Source organism: Pyrgilauda ruficollis, unplaced genomic scaffold (assembly GCF_017590135.1).
Source record: "Pyrgilauda ruficollis isolate IOZ18807 unplaced genomic scaffold, ASM1759013v1 scaffold127, whole genome shotgun sequence".
NCBI lineage: Eukaryota > Metazoa > Chordata > Aves > Passeriformes > Passeridae > Pyrgilauda > Pyrgilauda ruficollis.
This window is the reverse complement of record NW_024511099.1, coordinates 1,139,387-1,166,814: the sequence shown is the minus strand read 5'-3', so window position 1 is coordinate 1,166,814 and position 27,428 is coordinate 1,139,387. Positions and strand designations below refer to the sequence as shown.

Genomic DNA, 27,428 nt, shown 5'->3' with positions numbered 1-27,428 from the left:
CCTCCGCCCCCGCCGGCCCGTCCCGCCGCACACGTGCGCCCGCGCCCCGCCGGCCCTTTGTCTGGGACCGGCACCGGGACCCGCGCCCACCGGCACCCCCTACCCCGCCTCGGCCGCTCGCCCCCCGCTCCGCTATCCCGCTCCCCGGCCGTCTCAGGCCGTATGGCCGGGGAGCGGGGAAGCGGGGGGGGAAGAGGCGGCCCAGCCAGGGGAGCGCATCCCACCGGAGCCGGGGCGGGGGGGAGCAGCTGCCCCGGGACCGGGGGTTGAAGTGGGGGGGGAACGACCCGTCGGTGGCGGCGAGGCCGCTCTAACAGGTGGGATCCCGCTGAGAGGAGGAGGCGGCCGGAGGGGGGCGGAGGAGGCAGGGACGGGCGGGCGGAGGGAGGGAGGGAGGGGGACGAGCCGGAGCCGCCTGTGATCCTGTGACAGGAGCGGCTGCTGCTGCTGCTGGCGCCGCCGGTACCTCCCTCCGGTCGCTGTCCGAGCCCCGGTGCTCCCCCACTCCTCCCCGTTACAGCGGCCGCCACCCCTCCTGCGCCTCTTGCTCCCCGCTCCATCCCGCCCGTCGCCTCCGCAGCCCGTCCCGGGAGCGCCGCTGCCCCTCCGCCCGCTCCGGGACAGGGCGCGGGGCCGGGCGCCGCCGCCGCTGCTGCTACCGCCGCCGTTACCGCCGCCGCCGCCGGTCGGGCGATGCCGAAGCCGCCGTTACTGCTGCGGGGGAGCCGCCCCGGGGACAGCGAGCTGGGGCGGCAGTTCCGGGACTGGTGCCTGCGCACCTACGGGGACTCGGCCAAAACCAAGACGGTGACCCGGAGCAAGTACCAGCGCATCGCCGAGGTGCTGCAGGGGGGAACCGGCTCCGGCGGCGGCTCCGGCGGGGGGGAGAAAGGCAAGTTCCAGTTCTGGGTCCGGTCCAAGGGCTTCCGCCTGGGAAACGGCACCAGGGAGGCGACGAAGATGGGTCAAGTGGTGGTATATGTGCCGGTGAAAACGGGAACGGTTAGTGCGCTCCGTGCCCCGGGGGCTCTGTGTCTGTCTGTCTGCCTGCCTGTCCGTGTCTGTTTGTCCTCCCCGGGGGTGCGGGGGCAGCCGCCGCGCCCCCGCCGCCCCGACCCGCCCGGGATGCGGATGGGGAGAGGCGCCCGCCCGGAGCCTCGCACCTTCCGCTGCCCCCCCGATCCCCATCCCCGTCCCCGTCCCCGTCCCATCCGGTGCTGCCGCCTTCCCCGGGCGCTGCCGGCGCGGGGGAGGTGGGGGGGCGGCAGTGCCCCGCGCCCGCCGCCGTGCACCTGCCCCCGCGGGGGGGCCGCGCCGCCGCCCGGTGCGGGCCCCGCCGCCCCCCCGCCCTGTCCGATCACGTTCGCCCGGCATTTCCCATCCGCCCCACGGCCGGGGACAGGGCTGCAGTCAAGGGCAGCGGGCGGCGGGGAGGGGGCGCCGGCACCCCCCGCCCCCCCGCGCCGCGGCCCCGGCGTCCCGCGGCGCTGCCCGCCCGGCGCGGCCGCCGCAGCCGGTGCCCCGGGGGGTGCGGGCAGCGGCAGAGCCCGGATTAGGGCAGCCCCCCCGCCCGCTCGCGGGCCGCTGTCCCGGGAACTCCCCCGCCGGAGCCTCATTGTTCGGCGCCCGGCCGGCCGGGGAGCGGGGCACCGGCCGCCGCCTCCCTCCCTCCTCCCGCCGCCGCCCGGGGCTGCCCCGCCGCCCCATTGTTCCCGTCCCGAGCGTGTCCCGCTCCCCGGCGCGGGGGGAAACGCGCAACTTTGGCGGCCCCGGCCCCGTGCAGGGAGCGCCCGGCGGGGCTGCCCCGGCTCCGGCCCCGCGCCCCCCGCCATCCCCCGCGCCCCTCTCCGCCCCGCCGGGACCGCGGGCACCGGAGGGCTCTGGCAGGGATTTTTTTCCCCCTGTCCCTCCCCGCCTCTCCCGCTGCTGCTGCTGCTGCCGCTGCTGCTGCTCTGAAGGGTGCAGTGTTTTCTGTGCACACAGACTCCAGCATTGATGTGGCTGGAGGATGCTTCCATTGAGGGCAGCCCATCTGTGGCAAATGCTTCTAAACGCACTATTTACCTCCCATCTGGTCCGCCTGATTATTGGGGGGAGGGGGAAGGGTCATTATTTCTCCCTCTCCCTTCGTGGTGCTCAGAGGATCCTTTCTTTCTCCCCTCTCAGCCCCCCTCCCCCATGCAATGCCCCAAAAAAATTCTTTGCAATTTTTTTTTTTCTTAAGACCTCTTAGCAGCCCTCCTCTATCACTCCCCCTGTGCCAGGAGCCCCTGAGGAGGGCGGATTAGGAGCTGTACCCCCTTCCAAAGATCCTGCACTCCCTCCCGGGTCCTCTCCATGCAGTCAGCGACTCTATCCCAGATCTTCCAAATGCTGCAGAGTCATGGTACCCCAGAGAGGCCGAGCCAGACTCCCTCGACCCCGCTGCTCGCTAGATGCCCCCTCCCCTTTGTCCGGGAGGGAGTCCCCAGGGTCAGCGGCTCAGCCAGGCCGGCACAAGCCCGCATATTCCCAAAGGGCCTCTGCACAGATGAAGTTTCAGCGAGGAGCATGCCTAGGCCCCCGCATCTTCCCTGGCAGAGTCCCTGCAGGCTACAGACAGGCGTTACACCCAGACTCCCCTAAACCAGCAAACAGAAGCAGATATACCCTAGGGGACAACCGAATTTTCCAAGGGGTAATATAGCTTATTTCCCAGTGCCTAGATGCCAGCCAGATATTAAGACTGGGAGCACTTTGCAGGGCCACTGCAAAGGGAGACCAGTCATCACAGTCCCCAAAACCTTCCAGAGTGAGGTCTGTAGAAGTTGTTGCCTCCTGCTCCTTTGGTCCTGGCCTCCCAGGTCCCCCCCTCATCCAGGAATCCTGTGGACCCTTTCAGATGGGTGCAGCTGAGAGTTTGGTTTTGCCTGAAGTGGCTCTCAAATTTAGAGATAACTTGTCAGGGATTTTCTTCAGCTCCTTGTAATTCAGTGCTCTCTGCATCCTTGGTGGTTTGGGCTGGGTTTGGGGTGTATTTCCTTGCTCTCAGGCACACAGTCAAATAATTCAGGAAGCTGATATGAGGCTTTTGCTGGACAGTAACGCCTGGATTCTGGTTTAATGTCTGTTCAGCTGCTTTTCCCAAATACTTCTGGAGCGGTGTTTTGGTTGCTTTCCCCTGGCTGTGCTCCTCAGCAATCTGATCCCGCTCGTCCTGTCCGCTCGCCCTTCCCCAAGCACATCTGCCGGGCCAGCACCGTTCTGGGGATGTCCCCTGCTGCAGGGACAGGCAGAGCCCCCACCCCGGCTGCAGTGAGGGGGTGGCAGGGGGTGTATCTCGCTCTGCTCTCACTGCAGGATGCTACAGGAAATCCAAGGGACCAGGAGGGAAAGCTGGAAAAGAGGTGGTAAAGAGTGCGTAGAGGGCAGCAGTGGGGATAAGATTTCCTTTCCCTGACAGGGCTGGGGCCACTCCTCCTCTGGAAAATAATAATAATAATGACAACCCCAAATCCCCAAAATAATCACAACCTGCCCCCCCCCAGCTAGCCAGTTGAGCTGTTCCTTTTGGCTTATGCACCCTGAGCTGGTTTGTGTATTTTCTGCGCATCTGTAGTGAAAAATTAATTAACATGTGGTTATTATTTTCTCTCCTGAGTAACTTTCCCTTGCCCTCCTCCAGGCCTCTCATCAGAACAGGCCTAATCAGATTTGGGTGGCTTGAGAGCAGGGACTGTGCACTGAGAAGGGGGCATCTGCCTTAGGTGGTGGTCAGAGCAGATGGTGGTCTTCTCAAAGAATGCACTGGGAATAGGAACAGCAGTGCGGACGGATGTCTGGCACAGAGACTGTTCACATTTCTTTTTCCCAGATGAACGTCCCAAAGATGCTGGACGTTTAACACATACAATTAAAAAAGCCCTACGCAGATAAACACAGGCAGTTTAGTGGTGTAGGACATTTTTGCCTGACAGCCCTATTCACACATGGGCTGGACTCTGCATCCTTTAGGTCAGGGTATTGGAAAAAAATACATTTAGGCTGTACTGAAGAGGAGGAGGAAGGGTATCTTTGTGTGCTGCTGCAGCACAGACAATGGATACAGCCCAAAGTGCTCAGATCTGCCCTTCTTTCCTATGGCTGACACACTCTAAGGTGTGAACCCCATCATTACCCATAGGCTGGACCAAATCCTGGCACTGGATGGGCAGCACTCATCCTTCTCCCCATCTTTGCTAAGAACTGTGGGAGAATTTATCCATGACAAGGTGCTAAGATGCAGTTCATTATAATCTCATGTCCCTCTTGTCCTAAGCATTTAGCATCATTTAGACAGTCTTTCCCAGACAAACGTGGAGCGAGATGGAGCCAGGGTGCAGGGAAATGGACAGCGCTCGGTGACAACCGGCGGAGCAGATGGCTGTGGCCGGAGCAGCGGGTGTGCAGGGGAGGGCTCTCCTCAGACTCGGGCTCGGGCGTTAGCTGCTCTCTAAATCGATGCTGTACTTGGCCGTGTGTGGTGGGAGCTTGTCACAACTCCAGCGTGGCGGCCAGGACAGATCGGTGCTGGCAGCCCGTGGTGCAGGCTGGGGGGCTGCGGGAGGAGCAGGGGAAGCCTGGCGTCAGCCCGGCCCTTCGGGGGCTGTGCGGAGCCGTGGGGACCAGGCAGGCTCTGCAGCACTGCCCACGTTTGATTCTGCTTTGCTGCTCTCTCCCCGTCCCCCGCAGCGCTGACATGAGGCTCTGGGGCTCTGTAGGCATCGCTGACAGGATCAGGGCATTGCTCAAGTGGGTTGCTGCTCTTGTACAGGTACAGCTCACCTGTGCCAGCTCCCCTGGAGCCAGATGTTCAGAATTATTTCACGATTTTGCCTGGTGAAACTCATCCGAGGAACAGTGGTGGGGTGGGGGGAGCACTGGAAATACAAGTGGTGAGTCCAAAATGCAAAATGCTTTAGTGGACAGCAGGAAAACTATCCCACGGGACAGCAGATAAATCTCACAGCACAGCCTCTCCTTAAATTTGTTTTAGCTCCAGAGACAGGGAGTGTTGTGCTGTGAAAGCTGCGGTGCCAGGCCGTGGGACAGCACAGCACAGTGGCAGAATGCCGGAGCTGAGGAGCCAGGCATGTCAGAAAGATGCTGCTTCAACAGCTAATAGAGGCTACATTTTTCCTGATACAAGTACCCTTCAATGCCCATATTCAGTGCCCCAAAAAGCTGCACATCTATAACCTCTAAGAACATCAGTCAACAGAAGGTTTTCACGGCGTGAATAACCACTCAGACTTTCTGGGGACTTCAAGTGATAAAAAAAATAAATCAAGACCATTCAGAAGAGCCTTAGACAAGGCAGATGGGCCTGAGGGTATTATCTGAGAAATTGTCTATTACTCCCATTGCACCAGCCTTACTTAGAGCATGCAGAGCTTTCACCTGTGGAGATCCCACCCTGAGCACATGGGGCACCACCGGCTTTTCCAAGGAGTGGAACCAATGGCAGGTTTACATTTAAATGTGCCCTTAGGAGATTGGAACAATTCTGGCCTGGGTGTATGGTCCCATTCAACCCCATCTAAAGAAAATCTCCCACATTAGCATCCCCTCCAGATTTGGCTCCAAATTTGCACAGCATCAGCAACAGATTTCACATCTGAAGCTGCTTGTGGTAAGAGTCACAGAGGGCAGTGACACCCAATCCCCTGGGCCCAAGAGCTGGCTTAGCCTCACCAGGCAGTAGCTAAAGCCTTAGCAAGGTGAATTTAAAGAGCTCTGATGATCTGCAGTTACACAGACTGGCAGAATGAAGTTCCTCTCTCTGGGAGCAGATCGGCCTGCTCACTCCCATTCTTTCAGGACAGCCTGCTGAAGCCACTTCTAATAAGGGGGAAACCAGCATCTCATTCAGTCCTTGCTTGATTTCTGCCAGGCCTACAAGCCTGATTAAAGGCAGTCCCCCTGTGGTTGTTAGTACAGTGTCCCAGCCCCAGAGATCCCACCATCCCAGCCACCCTCATCCTTGGGTGCTGGCTTTGGTCACCAGCACTTGTGAGACTGGAGCTCCACTAGCAAAGGTTCCAGTTCCCAATACATGTCTGACCAAACAGTTTGTGAAAAAAATAACTCTCTGCCATTTACACTGCACGTCCTACATGATTCCAGAAGCAGGCATGGCATTGCTGATCCGAGAGAAGTGTTTTTCTGATAACATTTATCTGAAAGTTATCTCTTTCACCTACAATTGTTTTCATATTTGTAATTCTCAAAGGGTGTCACTCTGAAGAAGGTCCAAAAGCAGACAACCAAAGCACAGCTCTGCCAGGCCTTGGTCAATGAGGCTGAAATGGAAAGAACCCCAGGTCTGACAAGGGGCTGTTGTTCCCACTCTCCAGGTTATGTCCCACCTTTGCACAGGAAGAGGGTCCGAGCACTCAGGGCCCAGTTAATGAGGAGCAGAGGTGTAAGGACAGTACATGGCTGTTCTCAGCTCTCCTCGTGGGCCTTGCTCAGAGGGGCTTGCTCACAGGCAGAAGGGGGAATTCAGTCAGTGACTAAAGTCTGCAGCATAGCCCAGAGAGACAGCCACAGTCCCTTCAGTGGGAAGTTTCTCAGGACCATTCTCAGCAATAATCTCCTTCTGATACAACTTGTTCAGTTTTAGTTTTATCATTATGTTAGGCTTGATATGAGCAGTCTGTGAACTTACATTATGGACAAGCAAATGGCAGGGAAGGGCCAAGGGTGTGGAGGAGCATTGGTGGAGTGTCCATCCACCCTGCCTGGCCAGCATGGGTGCTCTGGCACTGCCATGACAGAGGGATACATATTAATGTTTCTTTCTTTAGTGCAAATCATTAATTATCTTTCCCTGATCTCATATCAGCTGTGCCCACCTCTAAAGAATCACATTGAGAATGGGCCAAAGCCACCCCTGAGCTTCAGTGTCTGGTTTAATTAGCTGATTGTAGCAAGGGCAGGTACCTGTTGGCCAAAATCATTGTCTTTGCTGGAAAGCTATTACCTTCCACTTTTATGGCTGGTGCCAAAGAATAGCAATTTATTTGAGGAGAAATAACTGCAGAGAGCCTGTGCTGTGTGTGAGAGCAGAGAGCAGAGCAGAGGTTTGGGTAACAGTGTCCATGTCTGAGGTTAAGGCAGCAGCCCCTGGAAGGGGAGTGGAGGCTGGTTGTGTCTTCCTGGCATGGTGCAGGGCCCTTCACGGAGTGACAGCCAGGAAGACAATGCTGTGTGAGTGGTTTCTCTCTGTCCTTGCTCTTCTTTGGCTTGGCAGCCCCAGAGGATGTATTTCCCTTCCAACAGACAGGCAAAGGCTCTGATGGATTTGCTCCTCACCAGGAGGGAGGGAGTGCTCTGGAAAAGATGGGGTCACTCAGTTTCTGTGGCTCCAGTTCAGGCTTTGCAGTTGGTCGTGGGTTGCTTTTATGGGAGTCTTTGGGCTAAGAATCCAAACTCACCAGGAACCCCCCCAGAAAAAGGAGACTAAAGTTTAGGACTCCTCTCCTGGCTTGAATTTGAAGGAGGGATCTCAAAGCAAATACCGAGTCAGTCATCCACTGATCCACACTGTGGTGACATCCTGAACCTCCTGGGTGTCGGTGCTGCAGGTACCACCCACACTGGTTCCCAGGTGCCGCAGGGTGTTCCAGTCTGCAGTCTCACAGCACTGGGACAAGCAGCCAGTCCAGAGAAGCTGGTCCCATGGGGATGCTTTTGGGTTTGTCATTTCCATCATCAGTTTGAACGCTGGTCGTGTGGCTCCCAGAGCTGGGAGGAGGCCTGGTGTCTCCCTCTCACCTGTGCCCGGCGTTTGGATCCGGCAGAAAGCCCTTGAGCTGGTGACAAAGGTCTGGATGTGGGCTGGAAAGTACAGTCCTGTCTCTTAGCAACTGGTTCCTACCTCTGAGCTCTCGGAGCCGTGTGTGGGACAGAGAGCATCAGTCACGCTCCCGCTGCCGCAGCAGCGACGCGCCGAGGAGGGGATGGGGGATCAGGCCGGCTCCAGCCACCGCCGAGGCGCTTAAAGAAGCTCAGGCATTTCTAGCACAAGCAGTCATCTGTGAGCCCAATCAAAGCTCCGGTTTAATTGCTTTCCTCGTGCCCTTCTCTGCCCGGCCAGCGGGCGCCGATTGGCTGCGGCAGCGGTGCCTGCCGGCACCCAGAGCCTGCTCCCCACCGCACCAGGGTGGGGATGGTGAAGGGAGGAGGGAGAGGGAGGACACAGCCCGTGTATTTCTAGAAAAATTAGGTGTCCTCGGGTCCTCCCCTGAACTCCTCCACAGGGCACCTGGGAATCCCCATCTCCTCGCAGACATTTGCATGGCTGTTTTCCCTCTCAGTGCTCGTTCTGCTGTTTCACCCTCGTGTTTCCTCTCCCAGCCCAAAGCAGCTCCTCTCTGCTGTGTGTTTCTCAGGGGCTCCCTTGCCAAGCACTGTTTCATAAACATTTTCACGAATCCTCTGCTTTGTCCTCCTAATTAACCACCCAATTGGCCCCCAATGGAGCCTTCACCTCTCCTGTGAAGATCCTGCTTGCACAGATTATAACCTGTCAGCTGCCAATTTATTCCTCACACAGAGGGCAGGTTGTATTAATTGTCTGCCTTCCCTGCCCCACTTGCTTTGCCCCTCCTTTCTTTTCCTCCCAAAAGCATCCCTGTTTGGAGACACAGACTCACAAAAGACCAGGGAGAGCCAGATGTGAGGCCACTCCATATGCCTCATGTGCCCAGCATGCAGTGCTGTGGCACTGAGACCAGATGTGATGGGATGAAGTGGCACACCTGGGAGAGGGATCTCTGTGGCTGGATTATCATGACAGAGTGTTTAAGACCATGCTTAACTTCTGCCTCCCCCACAGGTAGTCTCAGTTAAGACCTCAAAAAAATTCCACTTGGTCATCCCAGGTTAGTGGGGAACCATTCCTGGGCTTATTTATAAGGATCAGTTTGGCTTTTGGAAGGGTTGGGGTTCACCTGGAGTGGTTATGATGGACACAAATCAGAATATAGAGGGGGTTTACCTAAATGCAAGGGGAGAACAAACAAATTTCCATCTGTGTGTGTCCCCTGTGGCCCCTGCCCTGACTGCCTGTATAGGACCCTCCAGCCTTGCAGAGCCAGAGCCCAGGATAAATGCAAGTGAACCCAGGATAAATCCAAGTGCCTGCTCTCACTGAGGGCACTGGACATCTGTTTTCCAGATTTCCATGTTGGGAAAGGGCGTGATGGAGTCCAGCATGACCCTTATGGTTCCACAATGTGCCCATTTCTTGAACCCAGCGTGGGTTCATGGGGAGCAGTCGTGGTGGTGCTTGGCTGTGGCAGCCTGTGTTTCCTGGCTCTGGCGTCGGGGCCAGGCTGTGCTGAAGCCACTGTGGTGTGGTGCAGCTCAATCCCTGCTGTGCCCTGACCTGGAGAGGAGGCTGGTTTGGAAGGGGAGGGCTTGCAGGCCTTTTACCCCCCCTCCAACATCCGCTGAGCTGTCAGCATTTCCCTAGAGGCACATCACATTGTTCCTGTGGGAGTCTCCGACAGTGGCCCACATACTGGGAGCTGCCAGGGCACAGGGAGCTGGCACCGGGATGCCACACATCCAGGGCTCAGCCTCTCAGCCCTGCCTGACCTTGATTCACTGTAGCATCATTTGTAACTGATTTTACATAATTTTTCTTACCACTGTTGAGCTGAACTGCTGCTGCTCGTATCTCCTCCTCCTCAGTTTCATTTTGACATCACCACGTTCTCACTGTAGGTGTGATGATGTCACCTGGCTGCCCTGACACTGCTGGGTCTATTCCTAGGCATAGAGGGGTCACCTTGCTGTGACAGGTCATCTTGTCATTTGTTACAGTGCCTTGGCCCCCCTCTGACTCAAAGGATTTTGCTTTGCTTGTGATTTTTATTAGATTAGTGCTTGGTGCTGGGGAGATCACTCACAGTGATAAGTTACTTCAAGGAAGAGCCACCTCTAGACATGTTCTGAGTTTGTGTTACAGCTACATATTGCCAATATTCTTTAGATTCCTAGTTTTGTAATTTTTTCAGGATGCTATGGAATATAAAAACTCTTCTGATTGTAAATGCAGTTTACCACCATTCCCCCCCTTTTTTTTTCATTCCAATAGCATTCTCCCCTAAATCACTTAAACAAAGATCCAAATAACACTAAGAAATCACTGACCACCTTTGCAGATGTATTAAAAAAAAAAAAAACTACCAAACTCACATTTTAGAATCATAGAATCCTAGAAGGGTTTGGGTGGGAATGGACCTTAAAGATCATCTCGTTCCAACCTCCTGCCATGGGCAGGGACACCTTCCACTAGACCAGGTTGCTCCAAGCCCTGTCCAACCTGACCTTGAGCACTTGCAGGGACAGAGCATCCACAGTTCCTCTGTGCAAACCCTGCCTATATCAAAATAGTAAGAAACTCTGCAGCATTATAATAATCCCCAGATAATAATGCTTGTGAGCTCTTCCCTGTTGGCACCCACATCGTGGCACTTCTCCCGCCCAGGTCCCTCACACCTTGGAGAGGAGGGTGATGCTCAGCAGCTGACAGGGAGTGGGAAGTCCACAGCCCCAGGGAGCAATTTCCCAGGAAGGTCAGTCAGGTGCTCCACTCACGAGGCTGCAGGAACCTTTCTCACCAAACCCAAGTGAAGCAGTGCTGCAACAGCAGCTCGAGCTGCCCCACAGCACCCAGTATTTTGTTATCCCTGAAAGAGCCAGCTCCCCCTTGCTCCCATCCAGCAGGTGCAGGGTCACATTTATTGGGGAGCCCTGTGCTCGCCTCTGCCTGCCAGATCCAGCTGCTCCTGCAGCTTCCCCGCCGGCGCACAGCCTGGTGCTGGCAGGGAGGCAGCTCTGCTCTCTTGCGCCGTGCAAAATGTCCTCTGCCTCCCGGGCAGAGCAGGCATCCAAGGAGTCTCTAAGCAGGCATCTGAGCAAGAATCTCTTCCTGCTGGCCTTCTCCTCTCTCCTTCAGGCAGCCCTGGGATGGGTGGCAGCCCTGGGATGGATGGCAGCCCTGGGATGGATGGCAGCCCCATCCCCAGCCGCCCACCAGACCCTGAGCACACCAACCTCCCCTTGGCACCCTGCACCTGGCCCTCTCCACAGCTGGAGGCAGGGCTGCCATTTCCAGGCTTGCCCCTCCCAGGCTGCTCTGTTTTCATTCCCAGGCCTGGGAGCCAGGAGAGGAATAAGCCGAGGTCAGAGCAAAGGCCTGGACCCATCCCCAAGGCTCAGCTGCAGCGGCTGAAAGAGCAGCTCGCTCTGAGGAGGCGCCTGTGCCCTGTGAAAGACACACACCTCAGCTGTGTTTGCCAGCTAAAAATAAAGCACCCGGCTCCCCTCATGAGGAAGTATTTACTTTGGGAGGAAAAAAAAGTATTGTGTACAGTTCTGGCTAGAGAAACAATGTGAATGCCCCCAGTCTTGGTCTGAGTCAGTACAGAGTATTGGGAAAATTATTTCTTCCCGTGCCTCAGTTTCCCCAGGAGAAATGAGCCCTCTTGGGCCAGAGGGATGCTCAGCTGCTCAGGAGGGCTGGGGCTGTTTTCACTGCAGGAGCTCTAAGTGCAGGATGGGGCTTCGTGTTTGCTTGGTGCAACAAGACACAACACAAAATGCTCAGCACGGGGAAGCACCATCAGCATTTTAACAACTGCTTTTCTCCCATTTTTAAACCAGAAATGATCAGAAAAATTTCCTAGCAAAATATTTCCAGGAGAAAAAAAGAGCAAAATCTGTCAGTCAGAGCATTTCCCATCATCTTCTTGTGGGTTCTTTTATTATGAGCAATACAGCTGATACTGTTTTCAGCCCAGTATCTTCCTGGTGCCTATTTCTAAGACACGCTCTGTGCCCCTGGCATGAGGGGCAAGAGGAAGAGGGAAGTTCGAGGAATCTAGCTCCTCTTTCTCCTCGCAGCATTAGCAGAGGGAGCCTGCTGTGGTTTAACATATCCCCCGCAAAAGCTGCTTTCATCCTACACCTAAATACCATGAGGAGTGAACTTCCTAAAGCCCTGGAGAAGTCTAAATATAGAAGCCAATCAAGGGCTGACTTCCCAGAGATGAGAAGTACCAAGAACAGTTTCTTGATCAAAAGTTGTAAGAGTCCATATTGAAATAAAACGTCTGTTTTGGTGCTGAAGCCTGTGCAGGAGGAGTAGCTGCAGAGATGGGCTGTGGGCGGTGGGCTGGGCGCTGGTGGTGGCCACAGTGCCAGCACAGGTGGTCACTGGGGGGCCATGGGCTGCCCAGGGAGGTGGACTTGAGGAATCTTGGTGTTCAGAGGAAATTCTTCCCTGTGAGGGTGGTGAGATACTGGCGCAGGCTATCTAGAGAAGTTGTGGCTGCCCCATCCCTGGAAGTGTTCAAGGCCAGGTTAGATGGGACTTGGAGAAATCTGGTCTAGTAGAAGGTGTCCCTGACCATGGCAGAGAGGTTGAAACTAGATGGTTTTTAAGGTCCCTTCTAATCCAAACCATTCCATGTTTCTATGATCTCTGGAGTATTTGATAGGAAGTCTCTGGCGTCATGGCAGGATTACATCCCATCCTTACGTCACAGTTTCTGATCCCAGTAGGTACCAATTGCTTTGTCCTGTACACATTCTCTCCCTGACTGGAGGGCCATGGGCTGCCCAGGGAGGTGGACTTGAGGAATCTTGGTGTTCAGAGGAAATTCTTCCCTGTGAGGGTGGTGAGATACTGGCGCAGGCTATCTAGAGAAGTTGTGGCTGCCCCATCCCTGGAAGTGTTCAAGGCCAGGTTAGATGGGACTTGGAGAAATCTGGTCTAGTAGAAGGTGTCCCTGACCATGGCAGAGAGGTTGAAACTAGATGGTTTTTAAGGTCCCTTCTAATCCAAACCATTCCATGTTTCTATGATCTCTGGAGTATTTGATAGGAAGTCTCTGGCGTCATGGCAGGATTACATCCCATCCTTACGTCACAGTTTCTGATCCCAGTAGGTACCAATTGCTTTGTCCTGTACACATTCTCTCCCTGATCCAGCTGAGCATTTTTGTCAGAAGACCAAAAATTCCCTTAGAACAAAATATAACTTGTAGAAAATTAGAAAGACACTTCAAAGAGGAAAGAGCAGCAGAGTGCCCAGATAAAACCCAAACCCCACCTTTGCTCGTCTCAAAAAAGGGATCCTCCTTTGTGCAGCACAAGGAACCACCCAGGGCTGGAAGAAAGGGTGAGGGATGGGTGAGTGCCACAGGAACGGCACTGCTGCTGGTGTCAGCTGGGGAACCCATGGTTATGCCATGGGGGACTCCAGCAGGGGACAGGAGAGCTCTGATCCTGACCTGGCTGGGGACAGTGGCTGTGTCCCACAGGCAGCAGCAGCTGGAGCACAGGCACAGCGAGCGACGTGGCCTGTCTCTGTGTACAAAGGAGGTGACCTTGAGGGACAGCTCGATACGGCTGGCCCCAAACATCCAGCTCAGCTGTCCCAGGGATGAGGGTGACAGTGGCCCTTCCAGCCAGCAGCAGGAAATTAGTTTAACGTGCGCCTCTGCACTGGGGCGGGGAGATGCTGTGGTTGGGAGATACAGAGGGGAACGCTTTCATGTGGGAAGTGCAAGGAGAGGCGAGGGCAGAGGGTCTGCTCCCGGGCAGAGAGCAGAACACAGCCATTATCAGGCAGGGCTCTGCTGGCAGGAAGCGGCTTTTGACTCACAGGAAGCTGAATTCGGCTGGTATCGGCCCTGGCGCGAGGGCCGGGGCAGTGTTTTATCTGCCGTTGCGCACAGCAGATGGGGAAGCAGTCGGCACTCCCTCCCATCCCACTCCAGCAGTCCCAGTCTGATGTCCCTCCAGCATAACCCCCCTGGAGAAGGGATGCTTCCCTGCAGAGCCTGCAGAGTGAAGCTTCCTGGGCCCCAGGAGAACTGCCAGTCCCACTGGAGAAGGCAGATATTGCCCTGCCAGCCAGTGCAAGGGCAGAGCCAAGACCCTCATGCTGCTGAGCCCAGAATAGGCAGTTTCTAGTTCTGGCAGTGTCTACCCCAGTCAGCCTGAAGAGGAGCTGGGAGCATGCTGGCTTTGGAGAGCTGTTTAAATGCTCCCAGATTCTCCCAAACCCAAGTCCAAGTTGGGGAAGGGCTTGCAGGGTTGAGAAGTCCTGTGCATGAAGCCTGCTGTCATCCCTTGGCCTCCCTGGAGCTGCCTGGGTTGGGAGTCTGGTTTCACTGGGGTGGTGGCAGGTCGCTGGGGCTTGGGGTGGAGGTCACCACGGGCAGCACAGACTGGATCAGGTGGCAGCTGCTGGCCGTGGATCTGCTGCCCCACAGAAAACAGGGCTAGCTCGTCAGTGCTACAGTTTGGCTGTGAAAATCTCCCATTATGGCAGTTTTCACACCCAGGCCAGGCTGCTGAGGAATGGCCACAGGGGCTGGTGGAGACACAGCAGGATGCTGGGAGCACAGGGAGCTGGGTGGGTGGAGAACACTGGTCATGGAGAGGTGTGGGTGCTGCTGCCAGGCTCCAAGAAGGACCGGGCTGTGTAGGAGCGATGGCAGGGCTGTGTGGGAGCATGGCAGAGCTGTGGGAGCCATGGCAGGACTGTGGGAGCCATGGCAGGTCTGTGTGGGAACCACAGCAGGTCCATGTGGGAACAAGGCAGGTCCGTGTGGGAGCAAGGCAGGTCCATGTGGGAACATGCCAGGTCCATGGGGGAGCCAGGGCAGGTCCGTGTGGGAGCCTGACAGGGCTGCTGGAGCCAGGGCAGGTCCCTGAGGGAGCCGTGGCAGGTCCGTGTGGGAGCCTGACAGGGCTGCGGGAGCCGGGGCAGGCCCATGCGGGGGTGTGGCGGGGCTGTGGGAGCGCGGCAGGGCTGCAGTGGGGCTCGAGAACTGAGCAGGGCTCCGGCGGGATGGCGGTGCCTGGGGGTGGTGAGAACCCGCCCCTGCCCCTGCCCCTGCCCCTGTCCGCCCGTCCCAGGCTCGGCGAGGTCGGGACCGGCCTCAGTGGCCCCGCCGCCACCGGTGCCTGCCCCGGGCCGGTCCGCGCCGGGCGGGGCGCGAGGGCAGCGGGCGCGGGGCGGCGGCGGCGGGCCCGGGGGAGCGGATTACCGCCGGTTGCCGTGGTTACCCGCTACCTGCCGGCGGGCCCCAGCCCGGCCCGGGCGGGGGGGCTGGCCCGGCCCTGCCTCCCTCCCTCCCTCCCCGCCGCGGCAGATGTCACCCCGCGCCGCCGCTCGGGGCTGCCCGGGCGCTCCCCGTCCCCTCCCGCCGCACCGCCCCCGTCCCGGGCCGGGCGGGGGCCGAGCGTGACCGGGGCGGCTGCCGAGAACAAAGGTGCCGGGGCTCGGCGCTGCCAGCGCCATGGCCGGGCCCTGGCCCTGGGAAGCGCTGCCCGGCCCGTGGCGCACCCGGGACAGCGCTGCCTGAAATGGCTGTCGCCGCCCGGGGCCGGGCACGGGAGGCGACCTCGACCCGCAGAGGCGGCTCCCGGCGCTGATCCGCCGGTGCTGGAGGTGGCCGGGGTCGGCGGGATGGAGCAGGGACGGAGGAGGGGCAGGGGCAGCGAGGCCCAGGAGAGGGGTCCCGGGGGTGCGGGTGCTCAGAGATGTGGAGCTAGAGGAGGTGGGGAAGACAAAAGACACTGGGGAGGAAAAAGACCTGATGGAGGAGAGGAGCTGAGAGTGCTCACAGCTCTGGGAAGGTGGGGACGATGAGAGAAGAGGGGGGGTGAGAACTGTGGGGCACTGTACACAGAGAGAAGGAGAGACTGGGCATGGGGAGAGACAGAGCCGTGTTGGGCAAATATAGGGAAAAGGAGGATGGCTGGAAGGTGGTAAAGGGACTCCTCAGCACCTGAAATGCCACCCGCTTCCAAGCACTTCTGTCAGAGCTGAGCTTTGCTCCTGAAATATTTTACTCCCTGCGGGGGCAGGTGCCTTCTAATAAAGCCCCAACACCAGGACAGGGTAAAAGCATCCCTTCTTCCCATTCTGCTTCCCAACAGAATTTTTATTGCTATTTAAACCTGAGGGGTTTTAAGCCTTTCTGAGATATTATGGGCTCTGACTCATGCCTTGAATACTGGTGAGCAATGCTGGGTGTGGAAGGAGGAACCCGAGGGGCGTGGGCCCCTCGGAGAGGTACTTTACAGCACACGTGTCCTCTTAAATCCTAGGTCAACATTTGGATATATTGCCAGATATAAACCTCCCTAATCCTGGAGGCACTGACTTGATACAGCTTCTTATACCCAGTGGCTTTGATACTGCTTGCATCTCACCTGCTTCCCAAAGCTAAATAATCACGGGGAGAGCAGTCACAAGGCTGAGGAGGGGATGGAGGAGCGCTGCAAGGAGTCAGGGGAGGATCGCTGCAGGGAGTGGGATGCTGAGGAGGCAGCTCCGGCATCCGGCATCCAGCCGGGGTGGAGAGGAGAGCGCTGCTGGGTGTGCAGGGAGGCTGTAGCAATGCCCAGACCCTGAGGTTACCTTCACTGCATTCCTTCTGAAACCGGGGAGGAAACAGGGACCTGCTGGCCGTGCAGGGAGGAGGATATTAGCTGGTTGGAAACAATGATTTGCATACAGGGTTGGTTACAGCCTTAATTTTGAGGGCTCTGCTTGTTAGATCTGACTGTGCTTTTCCCCTGCTGCATTTTCCTTTGTCCTGTTTCTGTAATTATCCTCATTTCAACCCTGCTCTGAGGATTATTGGTCAGTAGGAAGCCTCCTAATGCCCGCTCCTCCTTGGCAGGGGAATACCCATGCCCTCGATTAAACTGAAACTCTCTGAACGGTGACAGAAGAAATTAGATCTATATTCCTCAAAGACACTCCCTGGGGCGAAGTTTCCCGACCCCCTCCACGCAGCCCTGCCACCCTGCCCCTTGTGTTCGCTCTCAATATTCTCTTTGTTACAGCCACCTTCAGACCCGGCTTGGGGCTCTCCGGGGAGGGGAGAGGTGGTTTCTGTTGGAAAATCCTCGTGCCCGTGTCCCGGGTGAGCTCAGCCACCGTCCCGCTGCAGCCTGTGCCCAGGACAGGCAGTCTCTGTTCCGAAATTGGGGTGAGGAGCCAACTCTAATAGGCAGAGCTGTACATTAAATGACTGCTCCTCGGAGATGTTGGGTAGCTTTAGCAGAAGGTGGGCCCACTAAGTGATTGATTTTTGAGAAGCCTTTCACTGGTGGCTTAAAGAACAGCATTTATTCAATCTATAGACTGTGTAAGATACACAGAGCCCAGCCAAGGACAGCACAAATGCAGGTTAGGAGGCTGGCTGTTCCCCGCCAGACCCTGCCCACAGCTCCCTGCCAGCTTCTGCCTGCCCTCAGGGATGTGTGAATGCACGTGAAAAAGGTAGTTTGCAGGTAATTTAGATGTGCAGGTTGCTGCTTAGCAGCCTGGTAGGTACCCACTGGACAACATCCATGCATTCCTTTTGGAAAGCAGCCCTTAAAGGGATGGAATATATACACATATACATACATACAGACATATATATCGATATAATATTTAATTTTTTTTTTGTCTATGCAAAAATAGCATTTTTTCAAGGAGCAAGCTAAGTGATCTCCCTAAGCCTGTCTCTTTCTCAGTCCCCCTGCCATTACACTAGCCACTGACCACCTCCCAGTAGCCCTTCCTGCCCTGGTGCTTTGTGCCAAGTGCTGATGGCAGCTGCCGGGTCCCAGAGGCTGCCTCCCCTTCCCACAGCATACCCTGCCAGTGTGAGCTGACACCGTTGGTGCCAGTCAGCTCGGAGGAGCACTGCTCCCCACACTTCCCACTCCCATCAGTCTGTCACCACTGTCGTGTGGCAGAATTACTGCCTCCTGCTCTCCAGCACATCCGAACACACAAAGAGCTGTGCTGCTGCTGCCAGCGCTCAGCTGCTCTGCGTCTGTGAGAGGGAGGGAGCCTTGGAAAGGTCAGTGCAGGGAAGGAGGGGATGCTGGCTCCTTCCTTTAGGGGCTGTATCCTGGCATCACAGTGAAACCTTGTCCTGCTGGCTGATCCATGTCCACAGGGACTGCAGCCAGCAAGAGTACCTCGCATCTCAGGGCTTCCCAGGATGGTTTAGCACCATGTGCAGGTCCAAAGAGCTTCCCCCGCCTGTTCCCCACCTAGCAAAACCATCCCACATTACGGAAATTGAATTTCTTGATCAGTTGTGACTCCACTCTGGACTCTTCCCTTGCTTTTATTCCTGGCCCAATTTCATTGCCAGCTTTAGCAGCACGACAGCAGCAGCCGCCACTGCCCTGGCTACAGCAGGATCCTCCCTGAAGCGATGTTTAATTTATCCCCCACATCCCCCGTGCCCAAGGCAGCCCGAGGCTGGAGCACAGCCACTCTGCCCCCTCCAACCACATTAGCCCCGGGCCGATCTCCTCACCCCTGTCACCCATCGCTGACACTAACTCAACTTGCCTGCACTGTTGTAGGGGGCAGATGGACTGTCGGAGCCCGAGGGCATCTCTCTGAAACGCGTGGCTGTGGTGGAAGATTTCTTTGACATCATCTACTCGATGCATGTGGAAAGCTCGTCGGAGCCGGGCAAAGCACCCAAACATGCCGGGCAGAAGAAAACCTACCGAGCGGTGAGAGTCCCCCCGTGCCCCGGGCAGGGCGGGCACCGGAGCGGAGGGGCTGCGGGAGGGAGAGTCCCTCGGGAACGGGGATGACAGGGCAGGTAGGAGCAGAGGCACTGGCGGGAGGCAGAGCCCAGTGTGCCTGTGCGGGGAGGCGTGAGGAAGGAGGGGTTTAAAGGCAGAGCAGCTGTGCTGGGGACGGGAATCCGGGCTGCAGCGGCAGCACAGCGCGGCTGCTGGGAGAGGAGAGAGCAGGGGAATCATACAAAGACACTGTGCATGTCTGAAGGGAAAAGGAAGAGAAATCCTCAGTATTAGCCATGGATGAGAGAATGTTTGTCAGGTCCCTTGCTTGCTCTGGGTCATCTGCCTCCCTGTCTCCCTCAGCCAAGGGAAGTGTCTCATGTGGGCCTTGAAGGTCAGGAGCAGCCAGACAGCAGGACTGGGGCATGGCCCTGGCCTTTCTCTCCTCTCCTCTCCTGCCCATGCTGGGTTTCCTCAGTTACAAAATGGAGGCAGACACCAAGCTAAGTCTTGTCTTAGTTCCTTGGTTCTGTGGATGCCAAGAACCAGCTCTATTCACCCTGAAACACCACTCTAGTTAGGTCAGGAATAATTTAGCTTGAAGTGTGCTTCTCCAGGGAGCTTGCTGTTTCTCCTGACTCTGCACAGCCCTTCGATGCAAACATTTGGGCTCTCCTTTTACAAGAAGAGCTGAATTTACTGTCCAAGACCAAGCTACTCCTTTGAATCCCACAGCCCTAAGGACCAGGTCGCTTAGAGACAGGAGTGGTTTGCTGGCAGCTCATCTCTCTGGTGTATACAGTGTCTCAGATAGGTCTTTGCAGGCTGCCCTCATCTCTGTGATGATGCCTGAGGTTCTGCCAGAGTCAGCACAGGGTTGGAGTCTGCCCTGCCTGCCTGTGTCCCTGCTCCATCCATGCTGTGGTGCTGGCAGTGCTGGTGAGGCAACCCCGTGCCCTGCAGCCTCCTACATGTGGTGGGAGTCCCCAGGGAGCAGGGCTCTGCACACAGAGCTCATGGCATGGCTCTCTGCCCTGAGCACTCCAGTCCTGCCCCTGCAGCACAGCGTGGGGCCAGGGGCTGGGCCACGCACTGACCCTCTCTGGCTGGGGGCAAGTGATGACCTTTCTATGGTCCAGGGGGGGCAGCCCACCAGCATGACCACAATTCAAAAACTTTCTGCTCATTTCCCCAGCAGACCACTCCGACCCTTCCCTAATTCCTTCAATTCATCTCTCTGGAGGACTAATCTGTGCCCTGCACAGCCCCAGGGGAGCAGGCTGGATCCGTCTGTTTTCCCAGGCCTGCTCACAGCAGTCAGAGAGCTTCACGCTCCACCCCTCATCTCCCTCTTGAGCTGAGATCATCACATTAGCAGCGTGTATCCCCTCCTGACCTGGCAGGACGCTGCTGGCTGGGCTGCCCAGCCTGGCTCCTGCCCTCCCTGCTGCCCTTGCTCCCCGGAGCCTTTGTAGCCTGAGCTGGAAGGTGAAATGGTGCAGAGCACACGCCACGCCTGGCACGGGTGCACAAAGGGACGCTGCTGGGTGACCAATTGGGAGGCTCCAGGGTCCCCTGCCTCCTTCTCCCTGCTCCCTTTCCCCACCACTTCTGATTAGAGACACTGGAGAGTTTGCCCTTGTCCATGACCTCCGGAGGGAGGCAATCAGAAAGGGAGTTTGGATGGGAGATAACTCATCAAGGAAGCTGTCTGCTCTGCAGAGCATCAAATCAGCTGAGAAATAACAACTGTATCACTAAAATTAGCTGAACATTTGCAGCAGAGACTGGGCTTGCTGGAGCAAAAGAGACAGGGAGACGGCTGAGCCCGGCAGGCAGCACGCGGGGACAGTTCCCTGCCTGTGACACCACACCACTGCTGCCACCAGCAGTTTCCAGACCCCTCCTTTCAGCGTTTCTGCGGGAATCCCTTGTGCTCGTGCATCGATAAATATCGCACAGAGGCAAAGACCGAGCTGGCTTCCGCTCGGCCACAACAGAGCTCGCTGGGGCTGCAGCTAAATGGGAGCAGAATCCCATGAGGACCAGGCACTGCAGCCTCCATTTGAGCGCTGGGACAAGGTCCCCGCCTGAACTTTCCACCCATCTGGCATTCTGTGCGTGTGAAAGCCCGGGCTCTGCTGCCGCGCAGTGGAGAGGGATGCGGCTCCCTCCCTCCCTCTCCCTCCCTCCCTCCCACCGCAGAGCCGGGCAGGCGCTGCCTTAGCCATGATCCAGCACAGCCTCTGCCCCTGCCCCGCTGCTCTGCTTCTAGAACAGCACCCCCTCAGCGCAGAAAAATGCGTGGAATTTAGGTATTTTTGTATTTAATGTGGACTTTTAGAATTTAGGAATTGTTAACTATGTCAGGTAGGATGCCCACCGGCCAGAGGAGGGGGATCAGGACATCCTGGGCTGTCCCCCCAGCTCAGCCCTGTCACCCCGAGGTGTCTGATTGCAGCCCCACTTCCCGTCCTGAGCCCCACTTCTGCCGGGCTGCAGCCCCGAGGACTGGCACAAACAATTGAATTTCTGTCTGCTTTATGACCCCACTTGTAAGTGCTGTGACCCCTGTGGGGGTCACGGCCCCTGGTTTGGGAACCGCCGTGCTCGGACAAGTCACTTAGACCAAACAGGATGGGTGATTAACCATAGGAGCCAGCCCAAAGTAAGAGGTGGGCTCTCCACCTTTTAATGCCTTCCAATTAAGACCAGATGTCTTCCTGGATGATGTTTTGGGCAAATCAGAGACCACTGGGCTGCAGGAGAACCTGGGTGAAGTTTTGTGACTTGTGCTGCACAGGTCAGACTCCAAGATTTGGTGGTCTTTTATGGCCTTAAAGAAGTCTACATTGAAATTGACTCATTCCTTCTCCAAATAACTTAGTCTTGATCTTTAGAAATACTGTAAAATTATTGCTGGCAGGAATTAATTACAATAACAGGGATTGCCAGACACCTTCTGTGGGTGCTTAGGTCTGGATCTAGTGTTTAACTCCAAGCATTCAAGTTTTAAATATTTATCCTTAGCTTTTCCTCATCCGTAAAATACATATCCCACAAAGGTTCAGGAGACTTAATTCATTACTGTTTGGAAAAATGTTTTCAATTCCCTAGATAAAATATGTCACAGAAGTGCAAAGTATTATTAACAGTAATTGATTGTCATTGTGGGAAAAAGTGACCTGCCCTTACAAAAGATTAATGGATTCTTCAGGTTACTGGTGTGATGGTAATTAACAATGCAAACAGAGCTGACGAGGCCTTACTTTCACATTTGATTCTTACATGTTCATAGCTTTGCTCTTCCCAGACTCCAAGAGGGAAGGGGAAGGAGTTTCTGGGAAGGTGTTGGTGTGCAGGGACACCAAAGGTCTGTTCATTTGTGTCTTGGTGCCTCACTGGCACACCAGTTACCCTCCCAAAGTGTTCCCCCACCAACAGCTGCTCTGGAGGGAGGGATTTAGGGCTGGAGGGGACAATGTGTAGCTGTGAGTTGTGCCCGTGGTCCCTGTGCTCTCCACCCCATTCTCCCTCTCCCAGGACATACAACTCTCTGTTGTTTCCCCAGATTGCAGAGACCTATGCTTTCCTCCCGAGAGAGGCTGTGACCAGGTTCCTGATGAGTTGCACTGAGTGCCAGAAGAGGATGCATTTCAACTCCAACGGCCTGGAGCCCAAAGGTAAAGGCGAGTGGCTTCTGCCAGCAGGGCTGACTCTGCATTTTGCACCAGCACAGTGCCACCGACAGCTGCCAGATACTGTCCTGCCCAGGAGACACATCCTCACCTAAGGGTTTTCCTAAGCTGGAATATTTTTCATTTTATAGCCAAGCTGAAGGAATTGCTTAAACCTGCTTCTTTCAGCTTAGTGAGCAGAAGCAGCCTGGCTTTCTTTCCGAGCTTCCCCAGTGCTGCCCGAAACAGGGGTCAGAAATACCACAGATACGGCTGCCATCAACCCATGATCATGTGAGGGTGGAAACCTCAATGTGTAAAAAAAATAACCTTAAGTTTTTCCCTGGAGCTGGTAATTTTGTATTGAAAGACACAGAATATGTCTGAATAGCTGAAGTTTCTGATAAAGAAGCAATTTACACTTAATTAATAGATAAGCAGGTGATCCTGCGTTGGATAATTGCAAGTGTTTTGGCAATCACAGTTACACCGTGCCTGTGTACACACACAGTTAGTGTGGCCACTGAGGTGGTTGACTCCTTGTAGTTCTTTTGTGGACAGATCCAATCTGCAGCTTCTTAGGTCTAAGAGAGAGCAGGAGTGGGAAGAAGATGGGACCAGGTTCTCTTCCAGAGTAGCAGTTTAAATGTTTTTGTGGTTGTTTTCTGAATTACAAACTTGCTTTCATTATCAAGTGCAAAGCAAGTGCAAAGTGATGTTGATTTCAGCCATTAAAATTGCTTCTTTTAAAAGAAACCTAAGCAAACTGCAGGGAGTTGGTCTGTTTTAAAAGGGGCAAGGCAAAGTGGCTCATTTGGCAGCTCTTATCAGGAAGGGACGAAGAATTTAAGGAACAAAAGGCCCAACAATAGAGAATTTTTTGTATTAAATACTGATTGCCAACTGTTTAGTGCTGGGAGCAGAGCTGTGGACATCCCAGAGGTTTTGTGTAAGTGGATTATGTGCCATCTATCCAAAGGTAGTGACTGAAATGCTTTGTACTCATTATATTTTTTTAAAAAAAACTCTCAAAAACTCTCCCAAATAGCTCCATGTGAATTCTGTTAGTTGAAGCTCCATTACCACAGCACTTCCCACTCTGTCAGCTAAGGGCCTGATCTCTCTTTCCAATTACATCCAGAAAAGTTTTGGCCTTTGGCCTTGCTGGGAGCAAGCTTGACCTTCACACAGATTGCACTGCGTCCATCACAGGTGCTGTTCCTTCACAGCGTCACAGACTGGTGGGGTTTGGAAGGAACCTTAAAGTCCATCTTATTCCAACCTCTTGCCAAGGGCAGGGACACCTTCCATCAGATCAGGTTGCTCAAAGCCCTGTCCAACCTGGTTTTCCTTCAGGGGCTTCCACCCACCATCCTGCATCTGTGCCTCTCCCAGCAACTCACACCCATCCCAGTTCAGAGGCAGCTCAGGGAACCCCTGGTTCTGGATATCCCCCCCGCTGTGGTCCTAGCTGTGGGAACCATGATCAACGCTGCCATCCATCTGTCCTGAACAAATCTGTAAATTGATATCAGTTATTCATTATTTTCATAAAGCTTCTGCCCTTTGCAGTTCTCTTAAAAATAAATCAATCAGGAATACAAAGGATCTCACAGGTAAAAAGTCTTAGCCACCATGAATGAAAGGACAGAAGTGCTTCTCTGCCTGAACATCACCTAAATAGTGACTAAGTACATGTGAAAATGCATTGAGTAGATTAGATAAGGTTACTTTTCCCGGGGAAGGGTGTCTGATTTCACTAACATGTATTCAGGAATTTATCAGGAGCAAATCACCTAAAAAAACCACTGGGGTCATAGAAGAATTACTGAGGTGTATGCACATGCACACACACATAGAAGCACATACAGGTAAAGTTTAACTCAGTAAGATGACAAAATTTGAGTAATTCCCATCTCTTTCTACTATTCTTGTCTGCGAAAGAAATCTGAACACATTTAATTTGTGATCGCAAAAATCCCTAATTAAGCATATCTGACATCAAACCCTGCAGGGCACCCACATCATTCATAAAAGCAAATTGTCTTGCTTGTGGGAAAGTTTGAACGTCACTGGACTTCACTGGGATCTCTTTACAGTGTTATTAAACTAGGAGTAATTCTGGTGGAGTGATAAAAATGTGGAGCTAGGATCAAAACCATTTCTGCCTGTTCCATCTGTGTGTCCAGCATGTGGGGCATGTGATAGAGATAACTGCAAAATGAGCTAAAGGATTCCAGGAGCTTCCTCTTGTGACATAGGATGTGAGGATTGTTCCCGTGGAGCCCCCCAGGCCTTTTAAAACAAAGGTTTTCTTTCTTTCCCAGATAACTTAGGAAAAAGGGGGGAAAAAAAAAAGGGTTTGGTTTCTTGGGCTCAATCCCTTATGTGGTGCAGTTGCACAAATTCACATTAAATTTGTGGCCTCTAATGGGATTGTTCCAAATTTACATCAGAATGGTTTCAGGCAGAATCTAAGCACTAAAAGATCACTTACCTCCCTCTTCGTCCCCGTCTGAAGTTGCTGAGCTGCTCCTGTTCAGCTTCATTCATCTCTGCAGAGCTGAGCAGTGGAGTGGGGAATGGCAGGAGAGCAACTTATCATCCTTAGAGATCCCAAACACTCACCTCATCGTGCCTGGGCTTCAGCAGAAAGCAGCTCTATCCGTGTTACTCTGAGCAAATGCTTTCCCAAACTCTTAGGGACTCAGCCAGCTGGGGAAGGTGGCAGGTTTTGTTCCTGTGAAAAGCTCCCCTTGCACTGGGATTTTAACATCTTTTCATCACAGCACAGCATCCCTGCACAGCACAATAAAGGTTTATTTTGGGTGTTATAGAGACATATAAGTGCTCCTAATCTGTAGGTCAAAGCGTGACAGAGACTGCTGACATACAGCCATGAGAAAAGATGGAGGAATCAGTTTACAAGGCTCCTAAAGGCTTTGGACCTTCATATTTGGGCAAGTTGATGGCTTGAGTGGCACTAGCCACCCTTCCCTGCACCCACAGGCAGGAATGCTCTTATCTGCCCAGGAATGGACCAGATGAACCTGAGAAAAAAAGCATTGTATTTCCATGGACCCAGTCAATGTCTTTATAGAGAAGATTTGCAAAGACCTTTGTGATGTTTAAGTCAATTACAGGAAGTTTTGGGGTCAGGTAATTTCTTAAGCAGTCATGATAGATGTGGTGTTTCCAGAGGTGTGAAGCTTCTTCATGTCTGCTGAGTTCCAAGAGGATTTTTTGGCACTCAGCATTTCTGAGAAGCAGGCCCATTAGGATTGGGTTGATGGCTTTTCTGAGGTGCTGTAAAACATTTTGTGAAGGCTCTTTCTCAAGGGACTCTGTCACACATGCTTGTGAAACCAGTGACCCCAGAAAATGCAAGCCAGCCAGGGAGATTCAGAACCAGGAATGGAAACCTCCCACCATAAGTTCACCTTCAGCTCCTGGGAATCCTTCTTCCCTCATTGCTGCTTAAGCTCCCTGTCCAGTGGATACCACACATCCCTTCAGCATGTGCTGGAAGGCTGGGTTAATTCTCCAGACTTGCATCTGCCTGTGCTGAGAGCAAAGAGATCTTGCTTGTAGCCATCAGCCATCCCTGTGGACAATGGCAGCTTTCCTCCTGGACAAACCCACTGTGTGAGCCTGGAAATTCAGTGTTAGAAAAGGTCATTCCAGCAGCCTTCATGTTCTGTGTCCTGCAGGATCTGTAGCGGTGGTGGCAGAGCAGAAAAATCTTTGAAAATTAAGAGAAATCACTGAGAATTTGCTTTGTGGGGACTCAGCCTGGCCAGACAGAGTGATTTGCAGGAGCGTCCTAACCTGGAGCCATCTCTAGAGCTCAATGTGATGCAGCCAGAGGAATCAACAGGAACAATTTAAATTAAAGATCTCTAAAATTAAGTTTGTGTTTTAATGAGGATGTTAAAAATAATCTTCATCACCAGATAGAGATACTTAATACGTTGCCTTAATGTTAACTCCTACCTGAGGGAATCCCAGCAAAATTGGCAAGAATTTGCAATGCTGAAGCAAGCTGCAAATAGATCCTTGTTCATCACCCCCTGCACAAATCCCATGTGCATGGAAGCACTTCTGAGGCTTCAGCAAGACTCAGTTTCTTCCTCAAGTTTGGGAGACACTGAAAAATTATAAATTATGTGTAGTTTTTTTTCGCAGGTGGCAGCAATGCTTTTTTTCTTTATTTATTTTTTTTCCCAAGACAACATCTGTTCTGTAATTCTGTTCTTGGTGGGGTCATGTTCTTAGAGGAACCTTCTCTCAGCGGGTGGCTCTTGCCAGGGATTTGAAGTTCTCCTGAATACCCCTGAGTTACAAGAACATACCTGCAGGTCCCTCATCTAAATAAAGCTTTTCTTCTGTTCTTCAGAGAGCGAGCCACCTTCCTCCTTGGTTTCTGGGATCATTGACTACAACATGCCCCTCACCTCGACCTACCTGAAGCAGATGAAGCTGCGGGTGATGAATTCCCAGGAGCAGGTGAGTGACACGCCGGGATCTGCCCGTGCCGAGGGGCTGAATGGAGAATGGGGAGGGGCACCTTGATTCCAGGAGGATGTTTTTGGGAATGGCTGGTTTGTCTGAGCTGGTGAGGCTCTGACCAGCACAGCACGTTGGAGGCAGTGCATCCTGGATCTCCTGGAAGCTGAGCTGCTTCAGAGTTGTGCCAGTGGAGAGAGGCAGAGATGGGGTTGATTAAGTTATAACAGTCTCCTTGTTCTTCAGACATACAGTTCTTCTAAGAAATTGTTTTAAAAATAAATAAGGCAAGTAGTAATTTGTTTATCTCCCACTGATGTCTGGGAGCTTTAGCAGATGGGGCCTGAAGCCCAGACCTGGCTTTGGTTGCTCTGGGACTCTCTTAAACTGCTCAGCAACTTGAGGGGTTCAGCTGCAGCCGCTCCGCTCCCACGTCAGAGTGGGACACGGCTCTGTTGTTTGGTGACTGTTAAGCCACTGGATTTTGCTTTGGGGATGTATGGGGCACCCTGCCACAGGATTATACCCAGGCTGTGCAATTTTCTGAAGTTCTGCAGCTGCAGAATTAGCTATGGGAACCTCTGTGCACCATGGAAACAGTCTATAAAAAGAAAAGTATGTTTTACTTGCTCCCCACAATCT

The 27,428-nt window shown here is 54.3% G+C and overlaps 1 protein-coding gene across 1 annotated transcript in view; it reads left to right on the top strand.

Annotated features, from left to right (window-relative positions):
• The first annotated feature begins 693 nt into the window (after positions 1-693).
• NOL4L (nucleolar protein 4 like) overlaps positions 694-27,428 on the top strand; it is a 60,759-nt gene continuing 34,024 nt past the window's right edge. The window contains exons 1-4 of the mRNA XM_041458348.1: positions 694-1,002; positions 18,433-18,588; positions 22,175-22,286; positions 26,677-26,786. Of these exons, the coding sequence (XP_041314282.1) occupies positions 694-1,002; positions 18,433-18,588; positions 22,175-22,286; positions 26,677-26,786 (687 nt within the window). The remainder of the gene's footprint in view (positions 1,003-18,432; positions 18,589-22,174; positions 22,287-26,676; positions 26,787-27,428) is intronic.